The following is a 23,422-nucleotide window of genomic DNA, read 5'->3' on the forward strand; positions in this document are numbered from 1 at the left end:
GGAGATAGTGCTTGAAGCCTAATGGATTTCCAAGTGTTTATTTTTTTTAAGTGCTTGAGAATCAACCTAAAATGGTATAGCCTATTTTATTTAATAGTAATATCAGCAAACACCCATATAGCACTTGCTATGCCCCAGGCTCTGTTCTGAGCACTTCTCTCATACTAACTCATGTGTTGCTCAGCATCCCTCTGGTACTACACCAATCTCCATGCTATGATTGAGGATACTGAGGCACATAGTAGTCACTCTGCTAGTAAGTAGTAGGGCCATGATTTGAACCCAAACATCTGGTTCCTAAGTCCTCTATTCTGGATCTCTAAGCCAGGACACCTCTCTAAATAGTACATCTTTAATTTAATATCTACAAAACATAACATCCTGTCAACTAGAAAATTGCTTTCCAACTTAACTTTTATGATTGTTCGTAAATTACATTTATTGAGGGATATACAGTTGACTCTTGAACAACACAGATGTGAATGGCACAGGTCCACTTATATGTAGATTTTTTACAGTACAGTACTGTAAATGTGTTTTCTCTATGATTTTCTTAATAGCATTTTCTTTCCTCTACCTTCCCTTATTGTAAGAATATAGCATATAATCTATATAATATACAAAATATGTGTTGACTATATATTATCAGTAAGGCTTTCAAAAGTAGGCTATTTGTAGTTATGTTTTGGGGGAGTCAAAAGGCATGTGTGGCTTTTCTACTGTGTGGGGGGGTCAGCACCCCTAAACCCTGCATTGTTCAGTGGATCAACATTTTAGTAAAGTTTGATGTAGCAGAGGAGGAGCTGGAACCTTCCAAGGTCTTAAAGTGGCTCTGGCCTCAGGCCCCAATAGCCTCAGTGAAGCCCTGGAGAATAAAGTGACAGAGAGTCACAGGAGAGAACTCTGCTCATGCTTAGGGCTTCTGCACAAGTGCCATTCTTGTCTCCTTGGCCCAGTAATATCCTTGCTGATCATCCTAGACTAAAGGCTGGCAAAATATTTCTGCAAAGGGCCAAAGAATAAAATATTCCAGGCTCTAATAAGAATGACAGAGACAATTTTGAAGAAGAAAAAAAAAACTGACAATATTTATCTACCAGATCTCAAAAGTGATTATAAAGCTATGTTAATTAAGACTGTGATAGTAGTGTGGGGTTAGATCAATGGGATAAAATAAGAAGAAAAACATTCCTGCTAAATAACATAGATGGCCTTGCAGAGCAGGGGGAGAAAGAACGGACTAGTTAATAAATGATACCAGGACAATTGGTTATCCCTGGGGGGAAAATAAAGTTAGGTCTCTAACTCATCTCAGCAATAAAAATCAATTTGACATGAGGAAAAAGCAGGAAGAACAAAATTTTTAAACTTTTAGAAGAAAATAAAAGAATATCTTTTTGCTCTCAGGGTAAAGGAAGGAATCTTAAATAAGACATGAATAAAGCACAAATCATAAGGGGAAAGACTGACAAAACTGACTCCAGCAAAATAAAAATTTATGTTCGACAGGAGACACCAACAACAAAATTAAAATTCAAGCCACAGACAGGAGATTTACAAAGCATATAGCCAACAAAGAGTGATATCCAGAATGTGTAAAGAACTCCCACAACTCAACGAGTGTAAAAACCAACCCAGTAGGGAAAAGGGGGAAGGAATATGAGTATTTCACAGGAGGGGAACCCTACAGGGCTAATAAATATGTGAAAAGATGATCACCATCACTAATAATCAGGGACATGCGATTTAATAAACCAAGTACTATTTCAGATACCAGAGTGACAAAAATACTACAGCTGATAGTACTATGTGTTGGCAAGGATGGGGAGAAAGGGGAGCTTTTCTGTGCAGATTCTGAGAGTATAAGCTGGCACAATCACTTTAGAGAAGAATTTAGCAAGATCTACTAAAGTTGAAGAGGCATAAAACTATGACCCCAAATTCAACTTCTAGGAATATACCTTTAAAAAACTCTAATCCATATTCCCGAAGAAAATATATAGAGGAATTTTTATAGCAGCATGGTTTGTAATAGCCAAAAATTGCATGTACATAAATGTACATGAATAGGAGAATGGATGCCTAAGTCGTGGTCTGCTGGAATGGACTTTGACACAGTGTTAAAAGTGAATGAAGTAGATTGAGATGTACCTAAAAACATAATGTCAGTGAGAACAGGCATACTGTGGAATAACACATACAGTTTTAAGATAGGGAGAACAGGACACCTGGGTGGCTCAGTCAGTTAAGCATCCGACTCTTGATTTCAGCTCGGGTTATGATCTCAGGACCCTGAGGTCAAGTCCCATGTCAGGCTTTGTACTGGGCATGGAGCTTGCTTAAGATTCTCTTTCTCCCTCTACTTTTACTCCTCTCCACCCCCTGCTTGTATGCATGCACTCTCACTCTCTCTAAAAAAAAAATAATAAATAAAATACAGAGAACATGCCAGATGTTATTTGTGGATTCATGCCTATGCAATAAAGTAAAAAACATGCAGATGAATAATACATTCAGGAATGCTACTTCAGGATGGTGGTTCTCTGGTGAAGGAAGGAGGGATGGCAAGGGGAAGGGAATATGAGGAGTCCTGCCTGTATCTGTTAGACATCTGATAAGGGTGGATGCTGTTTATCATATAATGTCCTTTTGTGTCTGGGGGAAATATATTGTAATAATAAAGAGGATTTAAAAGAAAACTAAGGTAAGATGTAAGGCCACAAACCTTCAATCGAGCACCAGAATGTCCAAAGATTTTGTAGTGGGTGGAGGAGGAAGAAGTTTCAGACAAATTTTGTCACTAATCAACAGATCCAAGGAACAAGGGTCTGTCAAGTGGTGGTAGGAGCTTAGTGAGAAATAATAGGATTGAAATACATCAATCAGGGTTTGCCTCAGACAGTCCCAATATATGCCTATTGTCCGGAGTGATTATTAATAATGCCCCCCTTTCATTTTCAAAAGATCAATGATATGTTCGCCTAATAATACAGCACCTTCAGCTAGCTGCTATGCCTGCCAGATGATGGGTACCAGGTACGGGCCTTGCCTGGTAAGGTCACAAGGGCTCAATAGATGAATGATGAGCTGAACAGAAGCAAAACTCAAAAGAACAATAATAGTAGCCAGTCTTCAATGGATCTTTTATCTGAAAACTGAAGACCCCAAGGTTCTTTAGAATCATGTCAGATTAGAACATTGGTCTGTAGTCTTCTAATCTCAGAGACGTGGCTGATAGAGTAAAAAGGCCTATAGAGTTAGCTCACAGACTAGCAGAGCAAAAATTACCTGAATAGTTTTGAAAAATAGAGATCCCTAGGTTCCAATACCAGATTGATGATTTGAGATCTTTAGAGTTGTGGCCACAGAATCCATATTTTTTCCACTCTTCAGATAACTCTAGTACACAGATCCACAGAATTTTTGTCATGAAGATCAGGGCTCTAACAATTGTGCTACTTTAAATAGCTTCCTGATAACTAGTCTTATATACTCAATTTAAATCCACAGGTACCTGTCATAACGCATCCTCATCTCTTGTCTTAATGTAATGATTTTCCAGTCTTGTTATATACAACTTGCAACCAGTCCCTTCTTGTGGATGGATCTCCATATTCAGATTTAAAAGGGCTGAGACTCAGGGAAGAAGCATGCTGGCCATGTTTTCTCCTAGTCTTTATGAGAAGGCCTCCAGGAGTGCACTGGAGACAATGCCAGGTCAAGGAACACTTCCTTATTACCTTAGTCCAAACCCTCATGTCAAACTCCCACCTTGGTCATTGGGTAGAGGTATCCTGCTGTCTGGACGAGGCAGACCAAAGTGGACTCATTTCCCAAGACCTCATACTAGTTCCTATTGGGTTTCTAAGAGGGTAAGCTAGAAATTACAGACAGAAAATTTACCCAAGCTGCAGCAAAATTTATTGAGAAGTACTGTATAATTTTTTAAATATTTTTTTGCTTTTAATTTTTTTATTTGATTTGGTTTCATTTTTTTTTTTATTTAGTTTGATATTTCTTTTTGAAAAGCATCCTCAGATTTTGCCAACGGTTTCCAGATTCCCTTTTGCATGTATTGAAGGCTATCTGAATATAGGAAGAATGTGGTTGTTAGCTGGATGTGCTAGTCAGCAATGGAAGATGCACACCGCTGGGATATCAGCTGAGCCTGACTGGTTGCCTTTTCAGTTTGAATTTTTAATTCATTGGCATTGGATTCTTGAGAAACCAGGTGACATAGTATAAGATACATGGACTCTTAGAAATTGTTCTCATCTAATTGGGGAATTTAAGAGCAATGTCAGATGTATCTCTATGATGATTTTAGATACTTAATTTGTTGGATAGTCTCATTTCCCTGTTTGGCACTTTTTTATTGTTTGAGGATTGGGAGAATGGTAAACTATAAGTACCTTATTTCTCAAAGGCCTCTGAGAATTGGGTCAGGCTAGGAATCTATTAGAAGACACATCATGTCCTAAGAGAAACCTTTTTTCACTGGCCTGATCCAAACTGACTGATTATCTCTTAGAGGTGTGGTCTTCAACCTCCAGTGAACACTGAATCACCTTGTGGAATATCTGAACAACATTGATAACCTACCCTCCACCCCAAGCTAATTAAAAGATATTGTCTGGAGATGGGCCTTCAACATCAGTGTTTTTATAAAGTTCCCAGGTGTAGTAGGGTGACTAATTATCCCAGGACGCCTGAGATTGAGGGAATTTGGTACTAAATCCAAGATAGTCCTGGGAAAAACCCTGATGAAGGGTCACCCTTGATGAAACCAAACTGCCATTGTGACCATGGGTCCTCAGTATCTGCTCTGTGGTACCCAAGACAGACTTTTCAGATCTTTCTCACTAATGGGATTCAGAACTCCTGGAGATGAGATTAGGACCTGGATGCTGTTAACTGTAACCTAACAAAACAATATGAACAAGATGTCGGTAGATGCAATAAACCTGGCCTAAGGAGGAGAAAAGAGTGGGTCTACGCTACCTGTGACAAAAGGCAGATCAATGGGAAATTATTTGAGATTACATGAAAAGAAAAGTGGTAGGAAGGGATATTTTTCAAATAATGTTTTTTTTCTTAACCTTGTTTTTTCTGATTGCTTTTTATTAAGAGATTAATAAATCTCCCTTTGCAAATCTGATATTCTGGGCTATTCCTCATCTTGGGAGAGCTGGGTTTCTTTTGTTTCAGGTGTTCTGTTTGGGTATGTTCTGTGTGAGTCAGCCAGTAAGAACATCCTTGTGCATGTGATAGCCCTGGCACCATCCCCACACCTGGGCTCCACGATTTGTGCCTACCTGTGGTTCACTTTGGTCTTCCCTGAAGCCAAGTCAGAGCATTTGGGATTTATTGCACTTCAATGTAAAGGGCATCTCGGCATACAGAAGAGAAAGCCCGAGTCTTTTAATAGGAAAACAAACTGCAAATATTAGGTAGATTTATAGAAAATGCAGATGCATTTGGAGTGAAGGCGAGCTAGATTAGGTATCTGCAACGAGGGCTGAAGCTTCTGCACTTGATAGCTAGTGCCTGCCTAGGACTGCATATCCCCAACACTTAGAACAGAGTCTCCGTGATGGTTTGTTCGCCATGCACCATGTTCTCCTCTCGTGACTCTCCTTTCAGATAGATTTTTCTAATACTAGCATTTCCTAGGCACTGGGAAAGGAATCTCCTTGCTACAGAGACATTAGAATTCCTTGGACCCACCACATGGATTTCCCAGCACTCATGAGCAGGTTCTCTATGCCACAAAGTGCCCAAATTACACCCCTGAGGGCAAACAATTCTGAATCAGAGCAAAGATTACATTTATAGACACAACTCCCACTTTTCTCTAAAGTGCTTCTTCCAGTTATTAAGGGATATGAGTTGTTAACTAAACTGGAATTAAAATGTAAAACTTAATAAAAATAAACTTAAAAAAAAGAAGGGATATGAGTTGTTAGTAATAGGCAAAGATTAAACTGGGAGGAGATTAGGCAATGGGGAGGGAGGTTATGAGCTACACAAACTTCTGTGCAAATTTCTCTTGACCTGGACTTGAAACATCACATTGCCTACTTCTATGATAAGTACAGGCATTAATGAAGTGTCCTCGTATTCTATGAACATGACCCATCTCTGGAAACCTACACTCGTAGTGAGAGGAGGAGTCCTGGAAATAATTAAAGGAGACGATAAGCAATATTTCTTGAGTTTGTATCATATTCTAGACTTTATTCTTATTCTCCTATGCATTAACTCATTTGACTCTCATAATAGCCCTACAAAGTAAATGTTATCACCCTTATTTTACAGAAGGAAGGTGAAGCACAGAGAAGGAAATTAAAAAAAATTTTTGTCCAATGCTATATAACCAAGAAGCAGAGGGCCCAGGTTCAGAGCACGGCAGCTCCTACTCCTGATCTCCACTGGTTCCTGCTAGATTCCAGGGCCCTACCTCACAGCATAGCGTAAACTCAACTGCCGTACTGTTTATGTGAAGGGAGGGGGTGACCAGTCTGCTAAATGTTTGAAATTCTGAAATTGGAGAACTGAGAGAGAGAAAGAGAGGTTGACAACTAGTCAATTTTGGTGCAGCACTTGGGAACAATGCTTTGTACAAGCACCGTTCTACACATGTGGATGATTTTGGTTTTTCATCAGGGGCCTATATATTAGAACAAAAAAGATAAACAATTGGGTTTCTCCAGACTGGTACACAGCCAGATGACATATAGCTCAAAGGTGACAGGACTTCTTGCCTGTCGTACACTTCATGGGACTTGGGGGAACAAGCACCCTCCAGTCCAGAGAGCTGCAGGGAGAAGTGATACATAGATAGAAGTCAGGTTTCTATTAAAACAAGATATTGAAGGAAACCCTCAGGAAAGAGGTGGATAACATAGGATAATCTTTTTTTCTTTTTTTCCCCTTATAATGCATCCACAAGGTGGAGTAGAAAGGTTTGGAAATAAGAGGAAAGAAAGCAAGGAGTGTGCAGGATCCAGATGCCAGGAGAGGGTAGCCCACCTGAGAGCTTTAGAGGCATTTGGTGTTCCACAGATGCCCTGGGGCCAGAGCACGGTTTGGTCCTGGCTAGTTTAGGTTGAGGTTGCAGGTGCTGGCATCAGGCCTGCAAAAGCTAAGGCAGGAGCTGGCCAGGTCAGCAGGGGATGCTTCCATCCTCATTTCCAACATACCTTCTTTCCAAGAACTGCAGGAAGGATTGAGGGTGAGACAGGGAAATTGTGTGAAGTAGAGAAAGCCCAGGGGGGAAATGGTGCCTTTAGGCTGCCTGCCCACATGCCTCAATTCCAAAAAATGTGACCAGCAAGAAAATAGATTTGCCCTCTACTCACTGTCATATACATGAGTAAAAACCAGACGATTTGAGCCAGAAGCTAGTGGGTACACCCCGGCCTCTCAGTAAAATATGGCACAGGTCTCTTTCCTTGTCCTCCCAGATCCTTCCCTGATACCTGGGGTCTTTATGCCAGCAAAGGGGTGCTGCAGGTCTTATTTTGGTTAATGCCTCAGGGCAGGATGTGCTGTGCTGATTTAGGGCAGAAGTCAGCTAACTAGGTTTTCACCTGTGATAAAAGACAGCCTCGCCTGCTTTTATTATTTTTTGTAAACTGTTCCACAATTTGATGCTCTGTTGAGAATGTCACTTTTGACTCAACTGTGGGACCTGACCCCTCACTGATCAATATTCTGCTCTGAGTTTCGGCCACCAGGAGGCCAGGCAAGATGAGAGAGCCCCTGCCCCCGCCAGCCTCGCGCCCCCTAGAGCCAGGGGGAATCTCTGTTTTCAGTGCGCTCTCAGGCACATTCTGGTTGGAGAACCACTGTCGGAATGTCCTGACCCCTTCTGTGGCTCTTTAATCGACGACTCCTTATCTTCTCCAAGGCCATTAGTAATTCACGTCTCAAAACCCATGCGAACGTAAGATCTGCAAGGAAAAGCCATTTGTCTGTCTGTTTACGAGTGTATCCCAGAACGTGCCACTTGTATAGTAGTCGCTTAATAAATATGTGTTAAGTAAATGAGATGTTTCTTGAATGCTCATGCTGTGTCAGACCCCGGCTAAGTGCTGGGCAGGCCACAGCACACCAGACCAGCACAGCCTGGCCCTCTCCCTCTCTGTTCACGGCTTCTGGGTAGGGGGAGGTCGGAGACTAAACAAGCAACTACAATAAAGTGTAAAGAGTATCATGATAAGGGGTGGTGAGAATAATAGCAGGGTTTGTAGATGTGACTCGGGGACAGCAAGGTCCAACAGTCCTCCTCTATCCTTCAGGTACAGGTGGCTCCCTTCCCCTCGCCCGACGCCTGAGAGCTCACACAGCCAGTCAGACCTGAAGGGACCCAGAGGCCAGGGACGGAGAAGGTGGGGGGCAGGTTGGGTGCCCCCTGTGGGAATGAAAAGAGATACAATAGGGTGTGGAAGAGCTCTGGGATGCGTTGGTGAGGACACAAGTCTGTTGCAATGTCAGCAGGAGGTGGGAAACTTTCCCAGTCCCTGCGACATCTGAAGCCTCACCCAGAGTAATAGTAAAAGCCAGAAAGTGAAAGAAGAGGGTGGGCTTGTTTAGAGCATAGCAAGAAGGGGCTGAGAAGCTTACATTCGCCCCCCTGGTGCCACAAGCAGGTAGGCAGGTGGAAAGAAGACGGACAGTGGGTGAGAATCTCACGGCCAGAAGTCAGCGTGGCTGTGGAGCCAGCAGGAGAGGGAGAAAGAGACCCAAGCCTTGTGGTCCTGTCCACCTCACCTTCAGTTTCTCCCTCTGCTTTTCACTCGGTACTCCATCTCTTCCTACAGGCAGGTTCTGTTCTCTTTGTTTTGAATAAAAAAGAAAACTGGAATTTGATCCTGCTTTCTTTCCTTTGGCTGCCTGTTATGAAAATTGTCCTCTTCTTTTTCTTGGCTACTAGGAAATTCAGAGCTAAAGTCAAAGTCCAATTAAAACAACCAGACTTCTCACTCAGTAAATTTGTTTCCTGTTACTTCTCCTTTTTAAAAAAGATTTCTCTATTCTATTTTAACAGCTGCACTGCAATTGTTTCTATTCTTGAAAGCTGCCTTAAATTTTTTGGAAATTTTATGCAGACACAAATTATAAATAAATCAAGCACATGTGTCCGTTTTCTCCCACACAGCAATCCCTTAACGTTCGCTCTATGTTGCCTCTTCTCTGGCCTTTCCGCAGTCCTCATAATAATCTCTAGTCACTCTTCACCGCAGGCACCAACATGTCCCTGGAACTTCTCATTCCCTTCATATTTGTCTTGATTTCCACTTGCTGGCCTTGCTTCTGGCTCCCACCTCTGCCCTGACTCCTAAGTTAGCGTTCATTACTCTTCCCTGGCTCTGAGGCCTCACTCTGCCTCCCAGATCCTGACCACCATGACACCCATTCCACTGGAGGGGATTCAGAGCCATATTCCTTTTCACAAAGGTTTCCCCCAGGGAAATCGAGTATTCACTGGGGGACCCAAGTGGGACTTGGTTCAAGGTTTCTAACGTTCTGGCCCCAAATCCCAAACAGTGAAATAACTTAAGCAAGGTCTCCCTTTGTTTATTTCCATCCTGCTGTTTGGTAAATGTGTGCTCATTCATTCACAACTAAGGCTTTCAAGCCCAGCCACACTCATCCCACTGTTTGACAGTTGTGCTTCCCAAACCCTTTGAATCTTAAATTAGTGTCACTACAATGTTATGATTCATTGCTTTCTCGCTCAAGATTGTGACTGTTTCTTTTAAGCAGCTCTTCCATTAAGGTGGAAGAGCCAGCATAGAACACACACATATGTCAGCCCAAAGCCCCAGCTCTGTGGGTGGTCCCAGCCTAGTGTTCCAAATACAGCCTCTAAGAAGCAGAGGAAAGGAAGGTTATGCTTGTTTATCTTTTCTGAAAATTTAGCTCTCAGTGGATGTCTGTGCTTGTACACATGGGTTATAAGGATTCTACTCTCCTTTCCTTTCACTAAAAGACAGTAAAAAAAAAAAAAACAATTGAAAGAGGTGCAATTGTCTGTATGTGATACTATCTCTGAGTACTCCAGTCCCAAAAATGAACTTTATCTCAGTCCAGTTTGACTAACATAGAGCGTGAAAACCATTCATTCATTCAATAAATGTTTGTTGAGGACACTGTCTTAGGAGCTGGAAATACAGCAGTGAAATCCTTGTGGATCTTACAATCCAGTGAAGAGAAGATAAACAGTACAACGTGAAAAATGATGTGATATTGGATTGTGCTAAGTGTTATAAAGAAAAATAAGACAATTTTAGATAGAATAAGCAAGAAAGGCCCTTCTGAGGTGTCATTTGAGCAGATATCTGAATGAAATGGAGATTTCCCCCCTTCTCTTGCCCATGGCAGACATCAATAATCAATCAGAGCCATCAACACTTTTCTGTGGAGCCATATGATCCTCTTAGCAGTCCAACCTATCACTGCCATTTGGTTGGTATTAACATGCATGCTTAGTCCTGTTTGCCATCCTGTTCTAAAAATACCTTCCTTTTCTAGAGAAAGGAGGAAAATGTAAGATAGAGAATGAATCTAGGGACCAGGTTTTGCCTGTCTTTAAGAACCTAATGACATAAGATCGATTATCTTCTTCCATTTTCTTGTCATAAATACAAGATGTTTCCATCCTTTTGCAATGTTTACTTTGTATGTTTCAGTTTCTAACTCAAGTCTCCAGTGTTTTATGACCCATTCACAGTCATAGGGCTCTGCAGCTACCTAGCCTGATTTATCCTATGTGCCACCCTTAATTTGTGAATGCTGTTATGCTAAAGGAACATTCTCAGACTTCAACGTGAAGCAATTGTAAATAACATGTTTTCCCTGACAAAAATCTGTTTCCTAAATAAAAGTGCTCTATACATACATTGGCCAATTTAAGTTTTATTTATTGAGCACCCACTGGGTGTCAAGCACAGAATGGATAAGATACATAATGTCTTACTGAAATGTACAAATGCCATTGGAGGATAAAGCAAAGTACTGTATGGGGGAAATCCAAATCTTATCCTCTCAAAACCTTTTTAAAGACCCATGACCTTACAGATCACTACCTAGTGATAGCCAGTGACCTAGTTGCCAGTACAGTGACAGTCTTCATTCTGCTTAACTTCTACTTAAACCTGAGGACCATTCTTTTTTTCTCTACAATTCTGTCTCTCAGTTCCTATGACTAAGCATTGTTCTGCCCTCTGTTCCCTCCCATCTTTCTCCTGGGGACCTCAGTCACTACCAGAGATTTAACAGTGCTTCATACAGGTGAGTTTCAAATACGTATCTCTGGTTACAGCTTCTCTTCGGAGTTACAGTCCACCAAGATATCATTCTGGAACCTAGGATTCTATATGTTTGAAGTCAAACACATCATCGCTGCATTCACTAGGGTCTTGTCTTTTGTGAGCGACAGAAATCCAACTTAAAGTAGCTGAAACAGGGAAAAAAGGAACATATTTCTCTATGTAACCATACAAGTCCTGAGCTAGATCCAGGAACTCAGGGTTGTCGATAATTTAAGCTCATCCTCTTTTCTTCTGCTTCCCTTCGCTTTCCTCCCGTCTTCCCTCTCTCCCTCCTTTCCTCCCTTTCTCAGTCCGTGTCTCTATCTGTTGTTTATGCATGTGTATGTGTTCACTTCCTCCTTTCTAAATCAGGCTCTCTCTATCAAAATATGTTCATATTATGGTTGCCATAAGCACCAGGCTTACTTTGATTACCTTAGCAAACCTAGAGAAAGAAGGAACTTCTCTTTCCCAATAATTCCATCAAAAATCCTACTATTCATTTTATTGAGCTAACTTGGGACACTGACCATCCTATAGCCAATTGCATGACTGAAATGTAGAGATATGCTAACTATTGATCTAAGTCCTTGGAAGCTATGGATTGGCTTCAATCACATGAATGGTAGTCTTTTATAGACAAGAAGAGAAAAAGGAGAAAGTATGCTGGATAGGCAAAAGCGACAGATGTCAACTACTCCCTCTAAAAATAAGTTTTCCCCACTGACTCGCTTTTTCTGTTAAAAGAGATTATATATGTAAAAACAGTATTTAAACTGTATTCCTTAAATGACATTAATCTTACTATTTTAATGCTATCACAAGTTTACATAATTCAGATTTCAACCCTCAGATCCCTCTTAGACTTCATATTTTTTTCTCCCTTGTCCCCCATCAACACTTAATCAGTGGTCAGATATTCTTGATTCTGTAATGAAACTATTAGTCTTCTACCTAAACACCTTTCCACAAGACTCTACCTTCTCCAATTCAGATTAATTTTTTTGAAGTATGTGTTGATCATATAACCTTCTGGTTCATAAATCTTTCCTTGATTTCCATTGCGTAAACAAATGACCAGTCTTAGCCAGTTCTCAAAGTCCAACTTTCCAGAAATTAGATCTAACCTACCTTTTAGGACTGAATCCCCACCACTTCCCTAAGTATGTCTCATGCCTCCAACTAAATGCAGCTACTCACTGCCCCTCATTCTGCCTCTGAAGCTTTCTCTGGCAATAATCTACAACCAGGATGCTGTCCCTCCCCTTCTTTGCCCATGCCCTCACCACTTTTCAGGCCCAACATCAGGACCTCTGTGGATGTTCAGAAAGGAACATTCTCCCTAAGACTGAATGCTTCAGAGAAATAAAGGCAGCACCCTCTTACCCAGTTGTCTATAGGACTAGCACTTTGTGTCTTTTCAGTCTTACTTTCATCATATTGTTACCTCATCATTTCTTACCTCCCCTGCAGACTGAGTTAGAAGACACAATTCTCATGGTGTCTTGAACTTAAGTACTCAGTAAATGCTTGCTGAATTGATACCAGTGGAAAGTCCAGAATTCATGCCAAAGAATCTCAGTGGTAAAAGAAAAAAAGTGCTTTATAAACGTTCTATTCTTTCATAGATTTTCCTCATATTAATAAACTCTTCAGATATAATCAGAAGTTATTTTATTTATTTGTTCATTTTTACCAAAAGAACAAATTTTCCCCTATTGGCAGACCGAGTAATCTGGCAGAAAATAACAATCAACACAATTAGTATTGCCACCTGATATAGCAACAGCAATATGCCTAAATTGCCTCTGAATTTCAAAAGAGCTTCAGGATGCCAAAAAACTTAGCATTCAGTCATTCATTCAGTGTACGTTTACTGAGCACATACTAAGGCATGGCATTGTGCTAGAAATACTGAAAAGACAGATTTATTGACCTCATAAAACCCAGAATCTAGTTGGAGACAGACAATTAAATAAGAAATTACCTGCCAAATACCTTTTAAGCACTGAGTATGTAAAAGCAGTTAACTCAAGAACAAACAGCCTGCCTCTTTATTGCAATATGTCCAGATTGATCCTTGGGGCTCCAATTCAAATTCAACTAGGGAACATCAGCATTTTTATAATTTTCCACACTTTTAGGTTAGGCAAAAGGGCAGAGTTGGACATCCTGAATTTCAAGGGCAGCTTTAGCAGCCTGTGCTGCCTTCCTGGTCCCTAGAGAAATCTTGCAATGGTTCCCCTCACCTAGAAGGAACTGGGGAGTTGTGGGCTACAGGCATCTTGGGGAAGGACACATTGTGGGCCACTGCACTCACATGCAAGTTGGACCAGAAAAGCTTAAAAACTACTCAGATATTTGAGGAGACAATCCAAAAGTAGCTTTGGATTTTCATGCTTTTATAGTCATATGGTTAATAAAAAATTTTGAATAGTAGCATCTATTTCAGTATGGACCCAAGTGTCTGAGAAAGCCTCAGGAATTCTATGTACTGGTGGCTCTTCAAAGGCCTGGAATACAAGCAGGAACTCACTCCAAATTTCAGTTATTGTTGTTTTTGAAGATTTTATTTACTTATTAGAGAGAGAGAGTGCGCACAAGCAGGGGCAGAGGGAGAAGCCAACTCCTCACTGAACAGGGAGCCTGATGTGCGGCTCCATCCTAGGACCCCCAGATCATGACCTGAGCCAAAGGCAGACATTTAAATGACTGAGCCACCCAGACACCCCAAATTTCAGTTTTAACCTGTGTTTTGCATTCAGCTTTATCGATTTAAAGGAGGTGCTTCCGAAAGTGTGTTCTATGCACCCCTAGTCCCAAGGAGCGGTGATTGGTGAGCTTCAGGACATAATATGAGAACTCTTAACAGATAATTGGTGTGTTTAGTGAATAGTTTTTGAAACAAGGACCCAATTTTGAACTCTAAGGGCTGTATCTGCAACAAATGACTGGTTGCTAAGGATATCATTGTGTGCAAATTACAAAAAAAACATAATGAACAGATGGATTCTTGGAGGGAGAAGAATTGATCTGAACGTAAGAGGCAGGTGGAGATAAATATTCTGATTGGAAGAGAAGTCACAGAGTTTACACGGCTGACATAAAAATACATCCTCATCATTTTAAAGGGCTTCCATCCTTTATCTTCTTCTGCCAGTGGAGACACCATTAGATTTCAGACAGATACCTGGCTGGAGGCCATGTGAAACCTGAGGCTAGCTAATGTAACTATGTCTCATCTCCCAGGCCTGCCATTTACCTCCCCCTGACTTCCAGTCACATTGCCTTCAGCAGTTCTTCCTTCCCTGATTACAGTTGAGCTCTTCCTTGGGTGCCTTTTCCAAATGCTCTCTAAAATCTCAATCTGCAATCAGCTACATGTTCTGCACTCCAAACTTCCTTTTCAACTTCTCCTCTGCCTCTTACCCAGTTGCCTATAGGAATTTCCTAAATTTTCTGAGACTCTGTGGTGAAGTCTATGATTCTTCTACAACCCAAGGAACACAGGGTTGATAAACATATTGTTTCCTATTATTCCTATTGCTGCTATAACAAATCACCACAAATTCAGTGGCTTAAAACAACACACATTTATTATCTTATGAGTTCTGAAGCTCAGAAGTCCAAAATGAGTCATAGGGCTAAAATCAACGTGTTGGCAGGGCTGCTTCCATCTGAAGATTCCCGTGGAGAATCTGCTCTTTTTCCAGCATCTAGAGGTTGCTCATGTTTTTTGGTTCATGGTTGCATCACTGGGAACTCTGCTTCTGTCATCACATATTCTGACTCAAATCCTGCTGCCTCCCTCTTATAAGGACCTGTGACATTGGGTGTACCCAGATAATACAGAATAATCTTCTATCTCAGTAATATCCTTAATTTAATCACATTTAAGTCCCTTTTGTCATGTCAGGTAACATTCTTGCAGGCTCCAAGGATTTGGACATAGATATCTTTCAAGAGTCATTATTCAGCCTGCCACAGTTGAGGAGGGGATAGAATTCTGCATTTTTCCTATTCTTTATTGATCTTTCCAGACCATTTCTTTACAATAGTGTCAGCAAACTTTCCATAAAAAGCCAAATGGTAAATATTTTAGACTTCCTGGTCAAAGCAAAATCAAGGATATTATGTAGGTACTTATGTAACTTATCATTTAAAATGTAACTATTTTAAGAGGTAAAAACCATTCTTAACTTGTAGGTGGTACAAAAACAGGTGGTAGGCTGGATTTGGCCATGAGCTGAAGTTTGCAAAATTCTGCTTTTATGATTTTTTATAAAGTACTTCCTTAGAGGCTCATGCTATTCAGCTAAATCACTTCTACTTTATCCTGCCTCTGTCACTTACAGATATCTTGGTCACTCTTCAAATACCCACTGATGAATTGCCCATCTAGAGAAGTATTCAAAAAGGTAGGAATAGCTACTTGAGTCTTGGATATGTGAAAGTCTAATTCTGCAAAATAATAGTAATATCACAAAGAGAAAATACCTTTCTGTTTATATATCTCTCCTTCCCATCAAAAGTTCCTGGTTCAGAAATGCATTCTTTCCATTTGAGTAATTCGCTAGGGTATATCCACATATGATACTGAGTAAGAACATTTTTTTTTCATTCTAAAGACATATATAAGACTTGATGTCATAAACAGTATAAGGCATCAAATATTATCCATGAAAAGACCTGAGACTAGGGATAAAAACACAAATTGGGGGGAGTACAAAGGACAGATTTTAGTTCATCAACCTGTCTTTGACTATGTGGAGCTGGTTGCACAATTCTGATTCTGAACAGATTCCCAAAGAAGGGGTCTGGCCCCAGGCCCAGAGAAATCTTTCTTCTTAGAGCCTCAGAAGTTCCTTGTGTTCTTCAGATGGGAGCTGGAAGGAAAGGTCATTTTTAATTTCATTGATTCTGCTGGTAGGCCCTGATCTCTGCCTACTGCTGAAAGAAAGAAAACAAATAGGAACGGAGAGCTAGGAAAAGAGACTTTTGCATGGCTCTTCCCTCTCTCAGGGACTGTCCAAATGATGTTTTTTCCTGTAGAAAGGAGATTTTAAAATGCATCTGAGGATCAAGTGGCTCACATCAAGTGAGGCCAAGATGATCTTGAAAATAGGAACAATGAAGGATAGATGATATCATGCTTTTGGAGGCACAAGAGGCACACCCCCAGTAGTTAAGCCTAATTTACAAGTTTTTCTTTATTTGGTTCAAGTCTGAGGGACTGGATCATTGGTCATCAATGAGGTTAAGAATAGCCATTGCAATTTCAAGAAGGAATACTCATTCCTTATAAACCTGTAAAAAAAATTTAAGACTCGGGGCTGGATTAAACTTGGAAAATGCCCTGAAAGCCCAACCACTTGGTCACATCTGAGTTAATGTAAAAGAAGATGAGAGAGTCTAAAGTTGAAAGAGACAAGAAAATGATTAACAGTAAGAGGAAAGAATAAATGAAGGCAAATAAAACAGACCTCCATAAACTTAGGAAAAAATCATCTTTGTTGCAAACAGTTAAGGCTTTGAAGCTCTGTAGAACAGCATACTGCAATTAGCCCTATTTCCCATTCTCTGAGGCTTTCTGTTATTTCATTAATTCAAACGTTATCTAATGAGAAGCTACAGTGACACATGTCCTGCATGCACACTGAGAATATCGAGGTAAGGTATACGATTGTTCCCTTCTTAAGACAGCCTTCCAAGCCCTTGTCACATACGGTGGGTTACTAAAGCAATAGAGACCCAGCAGAGGAAGTCTCCCAACCATCTTTTCAGGCATGGTGACGACTGGTGATGATGCCAATGGACACCAATGGTGCCAATGGACACCAATGGAGATACTCTCAGTAGGAAGTATCAGGAGCGTCTAGACAGACTAAGGAACCCACTGCATGTCAAGAGAAGGGATCCAACAGAAATAGAACTCACTATTCTTGTCTATAAGGCTGGAGGGGGCTGCTTCCTGTTTGTACTCCATTTCTAAATGTGGTTCAGACTTGCTCTCTTTCTTCCCTGCGGACTTCCTCTCTCCATATGGGGCCACCATTGTATTTCTTGCCTTGGCAACCACTGCTACATTTTAAGTCTATCATCTGCTTAGCAACTACTCAGCTGCATTGTAACTATAACATGCAACATACAGCAAATGAAAAGTCCTTAGTCACACAGGGGCCATTTCTTTATTCTCTAGTTTCTCCATTTCTCCCAATTCTCCAGTTGTTGATAGGGCCTGGCACAAGACCGTAGCTACCTATGTAAAAGGGCTGCCATTTAAGGTAAATATGACCACAGAGATAGACATGAAACAAAAAAGATTTTATGTAATATTTATTATTTTTTAAATCTCATCCTAATTTTGACTTTATTCCTCCTCTCCCATTCCCATTCTTTTCTTGGAAATCCAAACTTTTTTTAAAAAAACAAAATGTTTAAAACCATAATTATCTAGAGTCATAACAAAATGTCTTTTTTCCGAAAGGGGTGAAAACAATTTTTATTCTTATGCAGCATCTTCAGATACACGTGTTAATATATATTTTATAAACTATTTAAAATAAAACCCTTCATCCTTTGAGGTTATTGATATTTTCTAGCTCACTGACACATCTCCCATAATACATTAATTCTACCCATTTTCATGAATGAGGTGGGAACTCTACTAAAAAATAGGATTTTAATCCCTGAGGTGCCAGTTAAAATGGACAAGGTTGCCATCGCAACACAAGATTGTCAAAAATCAGCCTTAAATAATAATCATAAATCACGCTAGCCGGATGAGAATCACCTCCGTAGCATGGGGTCGTTTAGAAAATTGCATTTACGGGGTTAAGTTCACCCTGCTATTCCTAGCCCTCATGCCATGATACTCTTCCTTTTGTAAAGGAATAACACACAGCAAGGAAGTCTGCAGAAACCTCTGAGATCCTCAGAAATCAAGAGAAACCACAGTCCCGTTTCTCTAATTCTCCATCCACGTAGTTGGAGAGGGGTCTTCAGCACCATTCCGCGACCTGGAAAGGTTGATGAACTAACTGACTTGGGTTTTCTACTTCTGCATACATCTAGTCGGGAAGGGAAGCTCAGGCCCCCCGTCCCCCGGCTGCAAAAGTAGCTCTGCTCCAGGCCTTCAGCAGAAGCGCGTTCAGCCGACGGACGCCCGCGCGCTGCGCCCTGCGGAGCCTGGCGGGGGCGGCCCGGGCGCCGCTAGTAGTAGCGGTTCAGGCTCCTGGTGCCGGGGCCGTCGGGCTGGCCGTTCATCCAGATCTCCCGGATGATGCGCTCCCGCTCCTCCAGCCGCTGCGCGCGCTCCAGCTCCTCGGCCGAGGTGAACACGTTCTTGTTCAAAGTCCTTTCGAAGCGGCGGTGTCTCCGGACCGAGATGTCGGACGCGGTGTCTGAGCTGCCATCCTCGCTGTCGCTGCTGTCGCTGCTGCTCCCCCGGTCCTGCAGGAACTTCTTGCGGGGACGCGGCCGGCAGTCGGTGCGGCAGGAGAGCCTCATCACCAGGGCCGCCAGCGTGAGCACCAGCCCGATGCACACGCCGGAGACGAAGTACAGAGCGGCTCGCTCGGGGTTTTCTGCAGGAGGAGGAAGAAGAGGCATTTGAGACAGGACGACTCCACGCGCGGGGAGCAAATAGGGCCCCCCTTGCACCCCCCTCACCCCCCTCAAAGCCCCGATGGTTACAAACATTGCCTTCCCAAGTGAAAGCTGCATCGTCTATTCAAAACCTCAATGTCAATAAATGGTGAATGTGGGTAGAGGGCTAACTGGGATTCTTTTCCTATATTCTTGCAACTTTAAATTTGAAATGATTTCAAAATGGAAAAAAAAATAAAAGAAAGAAAAGTATTATTTAGGCTGTATTATAAGCAAACAACTATACTTAGATGTCATTTGCTTAAGAGATTGTATGTGTTTAAGGCCTACTTTCACCTATAGGGGAAGATTCTTGGCTTCTGAATTTGCTCCTGCAATGCCTGAATAAACCTTTTAATCGCAGATGTAAGCAGCTTTTTTTTTTTTTCCCAACAAATTTATAAATAAAACCAAGGACCAATGCCTCCTTTATTCTAACTATGCCATCATAGGCCTAAGTCAACAAATGTAGTCAGCTTCTAAGCTGTCCCCCACCTCTTAGTATGCAGACTCTTACACAAGCCCCTCCCTTTGAGGGCGGACCTAGTGGGCTGGACGCAGGAACCTATTTCTAAAAAACAATATGGATGAGTGATGGATGAGTCTAAGATTAAGTTACATAAGACTGACTTCCCACTTGCTCATGCCCTCTCTTTGGCTTTTCTCATTCACTTGCTCTGATGAAGCCAGATGCTACAGAGGGGCCCACATAGCAAGGAAGCAAGAGTAGCTTGTGGCGAGCTGCCTGCAAAGAACTGAATCATGCCAATGGCCATGGGAGTGAGTCCGGACGTGAATCGTGCCCTCCTGTTGCGGCCCTGGCCTTGCAGCTAAGCCAATCTCTGATTCCTGACCCTCAGAAATGACAAAATAAAGTGTTGTTTTGAGTCAATAAGTTTTGAGGTAATTTGCTCTGCAGCAATTGATAACATACAATCAAAGATGGAAAACCAGTGTAGGTATTTTGTGATGACCTTATCAGATGACTCTGGGGAGAAATGTGAGGTTTTCCTTGGTGAGAAAATAAAAGAATCATTCTGTTGATGTGCAATATGCTTAGTGGTCCCAGTGATGATCCCTGTATGATGTGCTCAACAGGATGAGAGCCTGTAGGTGAACAGCCTTCCCTTTGTGGGTAAGTACCAGATCATAGGGGCATGCCTGGACTTGGCTCCCAGGGCATGCTCAACCTGACAGGACTCAAGATGGCCATCAGCAAATTAGTCTTCCATAATCTATATTCACTGGTTAGTATGCATCAGAACACATATTGTTTTGTGGGTTTTTAAAGAATATAAGTGGGATCAAATATAATACATGTCCATTTTTTTTAATTTAAGAATATTTCTTAGAGAGATTTCCAGATATGCCAACAGCATTCTTTTTGACTGCTGTATAGACATATCAAAGTCTATTTAACCACTATCTTGTTACTATCACATAAATGGTTTACAATTTTTCACTATTATGAGCAATGCTAACATTGACATGCTTGTATCCTTGTACACATCTCTTTATATACATGTAGAATTATTTCTACAGGTTAGTTATCTAGCAACAGAACAATTGCATCAAAGGGCATGATAATTTTGAAGTTTTATGCATTCTAAAAAAAAAAAAAAATGTACCCAAGAAAGGTCTATCGGTCTAAACACAGCATATTGAATGCATGTGTTAACGATACCTCCTTCCCTCTGAAACTCCTTCCAAAATGACAGTGATGTGAATACAACAGATATAAATTTTAGGTACAAAGAGGAGAGGATAGAAGAAATAAAAGACACTAATAGCAGATACAAGAGTAGTCAACAAACAATGTAAATGTGGTGAAAGGGGAGTGATATCAATATCATAGCCGTGTAAAATATCCCTACTTTTTGTGTCCTTTTTTTTTAATAGTTAATTAAGCACCCATCCACAAACAAAAATGTCTCTGTGGGAGTCTTTGATCCAACAACATTGGCCAAGGAACCCAGGAGGAGTCTCGCCCACCCGCCCACTAGATCATCCAGTAATAGACCACAGACAGACTTTGGTTTGGACTGGGGAACTAGCAATCCCAACCACAACCCCTCCCAGCTGTGTTTGGGGAAAATTTTGAAAAGTGTTGACTTGGGCAAATAACCGTGGAAACAGAATTCCAGCACATAGCTGAAGGAAACAAACAAACAAAACAAGTTTCAAGGAACTTTTCCAGCAGTGCCCCTCCCCCCAGTAGACAGCACAGAACTGAACTATCCTGTGGCACCTCTCTATGAGGGAAAAGGACAGCAGTGTGTGAGTGCCTGGCTACCCTAGCTTTGCCTGGATGCTGCATGGGAAACTTATTTCCCTCCAGCAACATCCAGAGTACTAAAGTGGGACCTCCATGACTGAGAGGGAAGATATTGGAAAAGAGGCAAGATAAGAATATTAAACGACATTATAAAGGGACATAGTTCATGCTGACTGTGCTCAGGATGTCTGGAGAAAGTCTACCTGCAAGTCTCTGGGAGAACCTCAGCCAAGGATCTTACTACCAGCTGGCAGACACTCCTAACACCTCAGGTGCTAAATTCATATCTTCCCTCACTCTAAGGTGGCTCCTTTCTCATGCTCCAATATTGGCAGCAAAAGTAACTTGGGTAAAGTGGAGTGCTATCAGAAAAACAGACCTGGATCTGTGGGCAAGAGAAATCACAAACTTGAGCTGTAGCACCATCTTCTGGAAAACAAAAGAGAGGTTCCTAGCAGCCAGCCAGGTGAGCTGTAAGATCCAAAGACATAAAAGCTTAAGAATTCCGCCACAAGAGGGAGCAAGAAGTGTGGAGCAGGTGTATAAATACAAGGTCAGAGAGAACCCCAGATAAAACAGGATCAACAAACCATATATCACAACTAAAAACAACTAGTAAAGAGCTGAGGAGGTGTCTTTTACTTCAAAGGCAAAGCAGCAACACAAAACTACAAGGAACATGGAGAATCAAGAAGACGTGTCATCATCAAAAGATAATAATCCTTCAATGAAGATTTCAGAGACATGAAATCTTCTGCACTAGTGGATAAAAAATTCAAAATAACTGTATCGGGGCAGCCCTGGTGGCCAACAGTTTAGCACCACCTTTCATCCCCGGGTGTGATCCTGGAGACCCAGGATCGAATCCCACGTCAGGTTCCCTGCATGGAGCCTGCTTCTCCCTCTGCCTGTGTCTCTGCCTCTCTCTCTCTGTGTGTCTCTCATGAATAAATAAATAAAATATTAAAAAACAACAAAATAACTGTTTCAAAGAAACAACGGGCTACAAAGAAACACAGGAGACACTTCAATGAAATCAGGAAAAAAAATACATGAACAAAATGAGAAATTTAGCAATGAGAAGAAACCATGAAAAGGAACCAGACAGAAATTCTGGAGCTGAAGAATTCAGTGATTAAAATGAAAAGTGCAATAGAGAGAATCTGCAGCACAGTAGATCAAATGGAAGACAAAATAAGTGACCTAGAAGACAGTGCTTTTCAAATAACCCAGTCCAAGGCAAACAGAGAAAAAAGAATGACAAAGAGCAAAGAAAGCCTACATGATCTATGGGATTCAGTCAAATGTATAAATACTAGCATAATCAGTGTTCCAGATGGAGAAGAGAGGAGGAAGGGGCCATAAAGTTTGTTTAAAAATAATAGCTGAGGACGTCCCAAAACTGAGGAGAGACTTTGACATCCAAGTTCACAAAGCTAATGGATCACCCTATTATCTCATTGCAAAAAGACCTCCAAGCTACATTATAATGAAACTGTCAAAAATAAAAAAAAGAATCCTAAATGTATCTAGAAAAGAAAACTTATAGCAAAGGAACCCCTATTAGTGTATCAGTGGCTTTCTCAGAAACCCCACAGGCCAGGAGAGAGTGGAATGACAGAGTCAAATATTGAAGAAAAAGTTGCCAACCAAGAATACTCTATATGGCAAAGTTATCCTTCAGATATGAAGAAGAAATAAAGACTTTCTCAGTGAAACAAAAGCTGAAGGAATCCTGCTTTACAAGAAATGCTGAAAGGAGTTTATCAAACTGAAGTGAAAAGATACTTATTAGTGACATGAAAACATCTGAAAGTATACAACACAGTGGTAAACCTAAGTATGCAGTCAGATTTAGAAGACTCTAATTCTGTAGTAGAATGGTATGTTAACCTCTAAACTATAGTATACAGATTAAAGGAAAATATTGCTAAAAATAACTATTATAATCTGTTAATGAACACAATATATAAAAAGAGGTAAATGATGACATCAAAACTATAAAGGGGTATAAAAGGGTGGAGCTTTTTTTTTTATTCTTTTAAGATTTTATTTATTTATTCAAGAGAGACACAGAGAGAGAGAGAGAGGCAGAGACACAGGCAGAGGGAGAAACAGGCTCCATGCTGGGACATGGGACTCGATCCTGGGTCTCCAGGATCACGCCCTTGGCTGAAGGCAG

General features: G+C 41.1%; 1 protein-coding gene across 1 annotated transcript in view; it reads right to left on the reverse strand.

Annotated features, from left to right (window-relative positions):
* Positions 1-17,637: 17,637 nt before the first annotated feature.
* The window catches only part of EVA1A (eva-1 homolog A, regulator of programmed cell death), a 48,519-nt gene continuing 42,734 nt past the window's right edge, over positions 17,638-23,422 (reverse strand). Inside the window, exon 4 of the mRNA XM_077844349.1 lies at positions 17,638-18,904. Coding sequence (XP_077700475.1) covers positions 18,531-18,904 — 374 coding nt within the window. The 3' untranslated portion in view covers positions 17,638-18,530. The remainder of the gene's footprint in view (positions 18,905-23,422) is intronic.

This window comes from Canis aureus, chromosome 12 (genome assembly GCF_053574225.1).
Source record: "Canis aureus isolate CA01 chromosome 12, VMU_Caureus_v.1.0, whole genome shotgun sequence".
NCBI classification, from domain to species: domain Eukaryota; kingdom Metazoa; phylum Chordata; class Mammalia; order Carnivora; family Canidae; genus Canis; species Canis aureus.